Source organism: Brachyhypopomus gauderio, unplaced genomic scaffold, assembly GCF_052324685.1.
Source record: "Brachyhypopomus gauderio isolate BG-103 unplaced genomic scaffold, BGAUD_0.2 sc40, whole genome shotgun sequence".
Taxonomy (NCBI): domain Eukaryota; kingdom Metazoa; phylum Chordata; class Actinopteri; order Gymnotiformes; family Hypopomidae; genus Brachyhypopomus; species Brachyhypopomus gauderio.
In genome coordinates this window covers 3414823-3426007 of record NW_027506868.1, presented here as the reverse complement: position 1 = coordinate 3426007, position 11185 = coordinate 3414823, and the positions used below count along the sequence as shown (strand labels likewise).

At 42.4% G+C, this 11185-nt stretch overlaps 1 protein-coding gene across 1 annotated transcript in view; it reads right to left on the bottom strand.

Annotated features, from left to right (window-relative positions):
* Nucleotides 1-4921: 4921 nt before the first annotated feature.
* LOC143485884 (low-density lipoprotein receptor) overlaps nt 4922-11185 on the bottom strand; it is a 44118-nt gene continuing 37854 nt past the window's right edge. The window contains exons 12-14 of the mRNA XM_076985553.1: nt 8796-8870; nt 8358-8546; nt 4922-5646 (exon numbers count right to left, since the gene is read on the bottom strand). Coding sequence (XP_076841668.1) covers nt 8392-8546; nt 8796-8870 — 230 coding nt within the window. The 3' untranslated portion in view covers nt 4922-5646; nt 8358-8391. The remainder of the gene's footprint in view (nt 5647-8357; nt 8547-8795; nt 8871-11185) is intronic.

The window sequence follows — 11185 nt, the reverse complement described above, 5'->3', positions numbered from 1 at the left end:
GAACATTAAATGGAGTACTGCACAAAGATACGAGTTACAGTGGATAACAGAGCAGCTCACTGTGCCCTCCCAGAGGGGAGGTAGGTCGAGAAGACAGCTTAGATGGCCTGTGGATGGAGGAGGTGGAGTAGTCTGATGGTGTGTGGATGGAGGAGGTGGAGTAGTCGGATGGTGTGAGGATGGAGGAGGTGGAGTAGTTGGATGGCGTGCGGATGGAGGAGGTGTAGTCTGATGGCGTGCGGATGGAGGAGCACTTCACCTCCACCATGTATCGCAGCAGAAGGTTGTTCATGACAGCGTGAACGCACGGCCCTATTCCAGAATGTTCGCTTTATCCAATAAAAGGAAACTCTTGAGCAGCCTGCAGACTCAAGAAAAGACATCCTCTTTGTGGATTTTGAGAAAAATGTGGCAAACCCAGAAAGTGATGCAAAAAATATTCTGCACTCAGATAAGCAGATAAGCATTCCTTTCTTCGTAAGGAAGACTATCAAATGGCTTTGCCAAAATCCGGTCCACAACATTCAAACTGTCTGCTATTATGTGCAGCTTGCTACCTAGCTAACTCGCTAGCTGGGACTGGTGCGAGGCTAGTGTGAAGTGTGTCCGCCTGTGGGTGCTGAGTGCTCAGCAGCACCCGCTGGACAGAAACTGCGATAGTAGTCAGAAAGAGTGATAGAAGTCAGTCTCCAAACACAAGCAGCTACAACAAAAACCACCAGAAATAGAAGCTCGATTTGTCGCTAGTCGTTTTTAACGAAAAAAATGTAGCTAAGAGGATTAGGAAAATCTCTGGTTCAACTCAGAACAGAATGAAAATAAAAAAAAAATAATTAAATGCTCCTGTGGAAGTTTACACCAAAAGATCGCTGATTCGCTCATTTCACTGCCAATCAAAAAGGGATTCAGCCTCAGACAGATCATCCAATCATCATGCAGAAGCTGAGCGGCTGGGCCAGCCGAGGCCAGCCCACTGCCTCATAGACCCCCAGAGACGTCCGATGGGCGGGACAAAGCCCAGTATTTATCCAATGGCTCGTCTCGTTTCGCTGCACTCGTCTCGTGTGCTGTTACTATAGCTACTCTGGAGTTTGGGGTGGTTGTTCTGCCGTTACTATAGCTACACTGGAGTTCTGGGTGGTTGTTCTGCCATTACTATAGCTACACTGGGTTTTTCTGCATTTGTGAAGAGTCAGCTAGGTGGTTGATAATCAGTGGCTATGGTATCCAAGGTGTTGCTATGGTGTTGCTAGGAGGTTAAGTGCTTGTTATGGAGTCCTTGGTAGTTGCACAGATTGCTATGGTATCCCAGGTTGTTGCCAGGATGGTGCTAAGTGGTTGCCATAAGGTTCTAGACAAAGTTAATTTCATTGACGAATAATTTTCGTCATAGTTTTCGTCAACAAACTTTTTTTTCGTAACAAATACGAGACAATGACTAAATAAAAACTATAGGAAGGGATAAAAACGATGACAAAATTAATTAACATTTTCGTCAACTAATAAAAACGAGACGAAAATATTGGCCAGCGATGACATCAAATCAGACCTGATTTAGTTTAGTGAAAGGTAGGGATAAGTTAAGAAGAGATCCAACAGTAACTACTTTAGCGTACACTGAGAGGGGGGACAAACCGGGTAACCATCCAATCAGTACTAATGTCTTCACATCGCACAGAACCCGGGAAGACCATACCAGCCTGTGAACATGTGGTCACTCATGAAATTCAACTTGACATTAACTCGACAATGTCAGCAGGGAGAAAGATGAGAGGCGATATATGGACACATTTCTCCTTTGACTTTGAGAAAAAGAAGACAGTGTGTAAACCATGTGGGACAATGATGTTGGGAAAAATACGACAAATGAAATGACATCTGCGGGCTATGGCATTGTTTTTTACGGCACCCAGTTTTATATAGAATGTAATATGCATTGTTCATAACAAATTCCATGTTTTCACGTAGAGTGGGCCTACTGGTCATCAATGTTTTGTTATTGGTATGCTCAATAACTAAGTTCAGGTCAATAAAGTTGTTTGGAAATTTGTTTTTGTATATATTGCACATACAAACAATAATATTCTGTAACTGGTTAATGTTTCATTTTGTGCAAGTGTATATAATGACTATTACACAATTTATATTTTAGTCAACTAAATTCTTTTGATAATTAGTCGACTAAATTCTAATGATAATTAGTCGACTAAAACTAGACTAAGACTAAAAACAAATCCAATGACAATTATGACTAAAACTAAATGACATTTTAGTCAAAAGACTAAGACTAAAACTAAATCAAAAATTGCTGTCAAAATTAACACTGGTTCTAGATTGCTATAAGGTTGCTGTGGCCTTGCTACATGACCGACAAAGTTATCAGCAGGAAAAGCAGCATGTAAACACGGAAAAAGAACTAAATTCAGTTTAGACTTTGTTGGGAATTATATTTTAATCCCCTCATATTTTGTTTAGATTACAGTATTAATGAAATTGCATATTATCAAAAGTGTTTGAGAATATGCTTGTCTGCCCTTTTACATATTCTAAGTGCATGCAGAAGAAAGTTTGCAGAAAACAGGAAACTTCAAAATAGCCTCTGTAGGTCCGTTTGACCAAACCAAGAAGCGAAAACCTCGCTTCTACTTCTAGAGAGGAAACATCTCTGTGTTGGACGTCTGTAACCTATGTGCAACCCCAAGTGGTGAAAGTTGGTGGATTACAACCCCTAGGTGTGGAACCACTTTGACCTCTGTGATCTATGAGTTGTCAAAATCATTAGAGGATTTAGGGAACTAAGATGAGCTCGTCTATTGTGAAGATTCAGGCAAAACAGTTTTTGGAGAACAAAGTAGAGTGGCTGTAATCTATCTTGAACAATAGGTAGACAAGTTTTCAGATGTAGGGAGATTCCATCGCTGAGTAGCAAAGGTGGGGGCTTATACCCAGACCACACTATATAGTACAGGAGGTGTAAGTGTCATGCAAATGCTTCTTGTTTTTGTTCACAATTTTTGTGATAAAATTAATAATCTGTAATGCAAGTTTAAAATATGTGTTACGGTTAAAATACAGAAAGTTACATTTTTTAATATCTCGCGAGAGTATGCTGCTGCGCTCACCGGAACTCAGAATTCATGATTTTTTGTTCTCATGAACTGCAGCCTAGCGAGGGTCTATCAAAGGGCTCCGTCAGCTCATTATAAGGCCTTAATTTGATGGCAGAAAAGCAAGATAGACTGTTAAGAGATGCGAGAATCATTTGAGAATTCATGTCCACTCAGTCTGTATTTCTATCTTCTTGCATGCCTCCACCAGACGATTGGATACAGGCACCTGCAGGCACCTGGGGGATGGTCTGGCTTGCCGGTGGATGTGCTGATGCCAGGGTTGGATGAGCTGTTGCCACAAGGGGTCGTGCTGATGCTGGCCCGCCTGAGGCCCACCGCCTGCACCGAGGGGACTGAGGCTGCTTGACCGGGGAACAGGAGCCTTGACTGTTGCTGTAGAACTTTGAAACCACCCTGCGACCACGGACTTGTGTTAACAGGCTGCCCAATGAAGGATGGGTTCCCTTTTGAGTCTTGGTCCTCCCGAGGTTTCTTCCTAATCCCCACCCTATAGGGAGTTTTTCCTCGCCACTGTCGCCTTTGGCTTGCTCATTAGGGATCTGGACCCATACGATTGTAAAGCTGCTTTGTGACAACATGTGTTGTGAAAAGCGCTATATAAATAAATTTGACTTTGAATCATTCTCAGAGTTAAGAACCTCTTTTCATGACAAGCGGCCAACGAGGTATTTGCCATTTCATGCTAATTCTATACATGTTTGTATTAGGCTAATACTAAGCGCTATGTCGTATTAGTTTGCAAACTGTATTGTACGGTTTATTGATGCATTTTGTACTGTGTTCTTTGGGCATGCAGTTCTCACGGCGTGACCGGAGGCATGTATCACAGCGACAAGACGTGCCCAAAAAATAAACACCTGTTTCAGAGAATCGACCTGTGTTCGTGTTGTTGTGAAGAGAGCTACAGGAGGAAAAGTGTCTCATAGAGAGACCTGCACACAAAGCTACAGGGTAGAGTAGTTAGGCTTTTGTGTACTCTCTCCAGAGATCTCTGTATTTTTACTTGCTTTTAATAAAAGCTTAAAGACAAGACTGGTAATGTTTTCTCTTGCATCAACGAACATGCTGTGCTTAGGCGAAAGAGGATCAGAGCGCAACAACTTAATTTAGCATTCCCATTACCATTTGATGCTGGATTTGATGAAATTGTCATGCGTGTAGTTTCCATGGTTAAAGACTGCAGTTGTATTTATAGAGTCAATACAACATGGAAAGGGTGATCATTATTGTGGGTGATCCTGCGTATGTCTCCATATCATCTTTCATATGGTAAAGGCAATGGAACTCCAAGAAGTGGCTCGTGTTCTGCTCATTTCTAGCACTCTGTCATTCCATCGATTACAGCCTCAGATAGGCGCCAGCAAGTGGAACAGTCTAGACCAGCTGGGCTAACCGGCTGCTTCTGCTTAACGCTACTTCAGACAAATCTGGTATTGTCAAAAGGCCCGGAGCTATAGCCACATATCCAGAGGAAGGGGCGTTTTACAGGAGAGAACTTCAGATATTTTTCATCTGAGGTTTATTTAAAATGAACATGCGTGTGACTGTGAGAGACACTAGTAAAGTTTTTTGTTTGGTATACATAAGCATGTGTTAGCATGTAGAAGCATGTGTAAACACGTGAAGCATGTATTAAAATGTAGAAACATGTGTAAAGCATGTAGAAGCATGTGTAAACATGGCCACCATACTGACTAATACTCAATGATCAACATTTCATGGGAAAACAAATCAGAGAGGGTTCATGTTTAATTTCACATGAACATAAACAAGACACGCAAAAACAGACATCAGTTCCTCTCTTTAATTAGGAGTTATAACAGTGACTTTCACTAAGTTTCATGGATTCGATTCCCTGTACATGTTCTGTCCAACCTACAAACACATTGCCTAAGATGCCTGTGTTCAGGGACACACATGTAAATACAAAATCCATATTTGCTTCACATCTGCAAACCTGATGATATAAACAACTAGCATATTTGTTTCCAGTGTTCTCTAAACAAAGTCTCACTGACGAGTGAAAGTGTCACCTGCATTTAAGAATGAATCACAAATAATGAACATATAAAAACACCAGAAATTCAAACAAAAGTCCAACCTCAAGAGCAGAAGGCTGATAAAGGTTATTTATTTTAGTGCAGTTCTTCATCTGTGGCTGATCTGGGTGAACAAGCGCACTGATCAATATTAACCACTAGCTAATCAACACGACTCATTTATCAATGACCATGGCAGAGCATCCAGTCAGGACAAGTTAACCAAGAATAAATTAAACTATTCAGATCATTTCGTAATCTCCTCCAACACCTGGATCCAACTCCAGGGACAAAGGCACATTGAGTTGGTCTTCTAAAACAAGTCACATGTGATTTCATGAGACAGCGGTGACACTTTGGCCATTACAATACACCCACATCACCTCACACACACTTGGTCATCTCTCTCTCATCTCGCCCTCATCTCTTTCATCTCTCCGGTATCTCCCAAGTCTCAGTTCTCATGTGCCCCAACTCTGAAAACAAAATATCACAATTTATGATTACAAATTACAACTTCTATCTGTGTTCAATCACAGTTCTGTGGCAAAATTGCAGTGGTCTCCATAACACAATTATTACAATGTATAATGATTAAAACACTGCACACAACTGTGAGTTTTTGTGCATTTTCAAGACAAAAATGTTGAAAAACCAGATACAACTAAAGCCTGAAAGAGCTGCATGTGTCATTTTCAGAACAGAACAGGCCTTTTTTGTTTGGTTACTGAAGACTGAAGTCATGGCTAGAGCCATATAATTATTTTATACATATATACAGTACAGACCAAAAGTTTGGACACACCTTCTCATTCAAAGAGTTTTCTGTATTTTCATGACTATGACACACTGAAGGCATCAAAACTATGAATTAACACATGTGGAATTATACACCGGTACAAAAAAAAAGTATGAAACAACTCAAAATATGTCTTATATCAAATAAAATAAAATTTATTTATATAGCGCTTTTCACAACACACGTCGTCACAAAGCAGCTTTACAATCGTATGTGTCTAGATCATATTCTCGGTTCTTCAATGTAGGCATTCTTGGCATTCTCTTGATGGGCTTCAAGAGGTAGACACAAGAAATGCTCTTCACTTCACAGGTGTGCCCTGTCAGATTTAATAAGTGGGATTTCTTGCTTTATAAATGGGGTTGGGACCATCAGTTGTGTTGTGCAGATGTCAGGTGGATACACAGCTGATAGTCCTACTGAATAGACTGTTAGAATTTGTATTATGACAAGAAAAAAGCAGCTAAGTAAGGAAAAACGAGTGGCCATTATTACTTTAAGAAATGAAGGTCAGTCAGTCCGAAAAATTGGGAAAACTTTGAAAATGTCCCCAAGTGCAGTCACAAAAACCATCAAGCGCTACAAAGAAACTGGCTCACATGAGGACCGCCCCAGGAAAGGAAGAACAAGAGTCACCTCTGCTGTGTAGTACAAGTTCATCTGAGTCATCAGCCTCAGAAATCGCAGGTTAACCGCAGCTCAGATTAGAGATCAGGTCAATGCCACACAGAGTTCTAGCAGCAGACACGTCTCTAGAACAACTGTTAAGAGGAGACTGTGTGCGGCGGGCCTTCATGTAAAATAGCTGCTAGGAAACCACTGTTAAGTAGAGGCAACGAGCAGAAGAGACTTGTTTGGGCTAATGAACACAAGGAATGGACATTAGACCAGTGGAAATCTGTGCTTTGGTCTGATGAGTCCAAATTTGAGATCTTTGATTCCAACCACCGTGTCTTTGTGCGATGCAGAAAAGGTGAACGGATGGACTCTACATGCCTGGTTCCCACCGTGAAGCTTGGAGGAGGAGGTGTGATGGTGTGGGGGTACATGGAGGAGGTGGTGTAATGGTGTGGGGGTGCATGGAGGAGGAGGTGTGATGGTGTGGGGGTACATGGAGGAGGTGGTGTGATGGTGTGGGGCTGCATGGAGGAGGAGGAGGTGTGATGGTGTGGGGGTGCATGGAGGAGGAGGTGTGATGGTGTGGGGGTACATGGAGGAGGTGGTGTGATGGTGTGGGGGTACATGGAGGAGGAGGTGTGATGGTGTGGGGCTGCATGGAGGAGGAGGAGGTGTGATGGTGTGGGGCTGCATGGAGGTGGTGTGATGGTGTGGGGGTACATGGAGGAGGTGGTGTGATGGTGTGGGGCTACATGGAAGGAGGTGTGATGGTGTGGGGCTACATGGAAGGAGGTGTGATGGTGTGGGGCTGCATGGAGGAGGAGGAGGTGTGATGGTGTGGGGCTGCATGGAGGAGGAGGTGTGATGGTGTGGGGCTGCATGGAGGAGGAGGTGTGATGGTGTGGGGCTGCATGGAGGAGGAGGTGTGATGGTGTGGAGTGACTTTTCTGGTGACACTGTTGGGGATTTATTCAAAATTGAAGGCATACCGAACCAGCATGGCTACCACAGCATCTTGCAGCGTCATGCTATTCCATCCGGTTTGCGTTTAGATGGACCATCATTTATTTTTCAACAGGACAGTGACCCCAAATACACCTCCAGGCTGTGTAAGGGCTATTTGACCAAGAAGGAGAGTGATGGAGTGCTGCGCCAGATGACCTGGCATCTGGCGCCAGATGACCTGGCACCAGATGACCTGGCCTCCACAGTCACCGGACCTGAACCCGATCGAGATGGGTTGGGGTGAGCTGGACCGCAGAGTGAAGGCAAAGGGGCCAACAAGTGCTAAACATCTCTGGGAACTCCTTCAAGACTGTTGGAAGACCATTTTCAGAGGTAGGTGACTACCTCTTGAAACTCAAGAGAATGCCAAGAGTGTGAAGCAGTAATCAAAGCATAAGGTGGCTACTTTTAGTAAGACATATTTTCAGTTGTTTCACACTTTTTTGTTAAGTATTTAATCCCACGTGTTAATTCAGTTTTGATGCCTTCAGTGTGAATCTACAATTTTCATAGTCATGAAAATGCAGAAAACTCTTTGAATGAGTGTGTCCAAACTTTTGGTCTGTACTGTGTAACACACACACACAAACTTTTAAATCGCTTTAATGATTAACGAATATGAAGGACGTTAAACTGTGGAACAGCCATCTATGACGCATGAGAAAAACGGACCCGTGACTGCAGCCCTGGGTTTGGAATGCAGCTCGCATGTGTGAGCCTACATCCTGACAACATCTAAATACAAGTGTGTGAGATGGTGCAAACCTTCACACGTCCTCAGGCTGTCTCCCAGGTGTCTTCATACTTTGTCAGGGTGTGTATCTGTGTGTTCAGGCAGGACAAGGGGGTCCCGAGACTCCGAACTACTCAGCACAGCATCATCATGGTGAACAGGTGAGGAGAAAGAGTACCACCCGCAGAACAGAAGACTCACCACCAGCAGGACAAGGAGGACTGCAGACAGTGGACAAACACACACACACACGAGAGGGACAGAACCACGCTGTCAAAGTAGCCACAGAGACAGAGAGAGAAAGACAAACAGTGCTCAACTGCTGGTCATGTCTCATGCTGCACACGGCGCTCAGCATAGTGTGCTGGGGGATTTTTGAGATGGTCATTGCCAGTCTTTAAGATTTCTTCTACTATCATGCAGCTGACCAATCACAGCAACTATTACTGCAACAGAAACAATAAACCCACCAATGAGACACAGAATCCATGTGAAGGCAGAATCAGCAGCTTCAGGGGGAGCTTCAGATGGAGACATCGCTGTGCCTAAAAGAGCCCCCCCAAAAAAATAAAAAATAAATCAACCAATCACATATTTATATTAGCACATACATTACTGAACACCTTTCACTGCAGCAGTCTCCAGATGTCCAAACTAGGGATGCAAATGATTAATCGACTTTCGATTAATTGTCGATTAAGACGTTACTCGATCAAAATGTATTAATCACGATTAATCGTTAGAGAGCGCTCCTGTAGTAACTTGAACAGAGTGTAAGAACGAGAGGTGAACACGTGTCGCGAAAGACCAGAGTGGAAAACAAAATGAAGCGGGCGAAAAGATGTGCGGTGTGGGACTATTTTGAAGCGGGTTCGGGAAACGAGGCAGAAACTGCGTAATCTAGAAAATCCCGAGGAGGGAAACTTTATTTTCCACGCAACTCAAACAACAGCACTGTTCTCTCCCCCTCCCCTGGCGCGCGCAGGCGCCGCTCCCCCAGTGTCACTTAAAGGGCCAAGTGCCTATCTGTTAGGGAATTCGCTGCGAGTAGTAGTCGCTACAATTTTAACATTGTTAATTTAGGCTAAGAAGTCAAATGTTCTCTGTGTAATGCGGTATTGAAGTACAACAGTTCCACTAGCTCACTCAATTATGATTTGAACACCGTGCATGCAGCTGTCCTGCATATCACCAGTGCACCTGGTCAAGCTAAAATCACAGCTACACTGGGAAGGCGAGCGTTTTCGAAGCTCGCTATGAAAAATGAAGAGTGAGCTAAAACAAAGCTAGCTACCACTACTGCTGTAGCCCTTACAACAGATTGTTGGACGACTCTAACAACATAAAGTTACATTACCGTGACGTGCCACTACACTGACGAGAACTGGCAGCTAAAATCTGCAGTGCTGATTACGACGAACATGTCGGACAGACACACCGCTGACAGTTTAACTGACAAGCTCAATGATGTTGTGGAAACTTGGGCACTCTCCGGTCGCGTTACAGCGTGTGTTCACGACAACGCTAGAAACATTGTCCAAGCATAGGCTCAATAATATTCTGTTTGGCTCTCTATTTAATTTCTTCTTAAAATTTTTTTTTTACATTTTTAAAAATGTCTAATGTTTCAAATGCAAGAACGGAGCCAGTCCTTAATTTATTCCTTTTTTAAATGAAAGAATGTATTTTGTTATACCATAAAAAATTCCTAATGCATAATTACTTGAGCAATATATCATATAATACAATATAATTATCATAATATAATATATACTTTTTGACCAAAGTGTTTTAACTACACTGCTCAAAAAAATAAAGGGAACACTTAAACAACACAATGTAACTCCAAGTCATCCACACTTCGTGTTCAGATAGGAAACAACACTGATTGTGAATCAATTTCAACTGCTCTTGTGCAAATGGAACAGACAACGGGTAGAAATGAAAGATTTTCAACTGATTTCAAAGATTTTTATTAATTGAGATCTAGGATGTGTTATTTTAGTGTTCCCTTAATTTTTTTGAGCAGTATATTTAGCTAATATTTTTAAAAGCCCTATTGAAACAATGAAATTCAGGTGGAAAACGCCGCTTATCGATTAATCGAAAGTCGATCGATAAGATCAATCAACTAACGATTAATGAATTAATCGATAATTTGCATCCCTAGTCCAAACCCTAGTGATTCAGGCTGCATCTTTTGGTATTTTTTGTTGTTTGCTGGCATTCACAGTAAAAAGAAAAAACAACCAAGATCACTAATAAGGACTCAGATGAGGGGGCCATGGTGCCGTCCTTTGTGATGACCTCTGGGGACAGAACGAAAAGCTCTCTGGTCCACACACACTGCACAGACGTGCTGTAATACCAACCATTCTCCTGCTGAATTTGTTGGACATACCAGTAGAACCAGTGGAATTACAAACCCGCAACGCAATGCAGCTCAACAGGTGTGAGAGGAGAGATAAGAATAGCACCAGATATTCAAACCAAAGAACCCAGAGTGCATTTCTGAGAAACAGGAAACGTGAGCAAGGCTGCCAAACAAGTGCGAGTTATGCTAAGAGCATAACAGTCTCGCTCCAACAGTCCCTCACATCAATCAGGACCCGCTGAAGTGATCTAGCCAGGATGGAAATATATCTGATAGGGACAGAAAGACAAACAGTGACTGAAACCAATCAAAAACCTGTTCAGAGTTCAGAAGTAAGTAAGTAATCTTTATTTATATAGCACTTTTCTAGAGCAGCTCACAAAGTGCTTTACAGACAAGAAGATCAATAAAAAAAACAAAAAATAAAAATGTAATAAAAGTAATCAAAACACAGGCGAATCAATGTAGCAGCTGTCAAAAAAATAT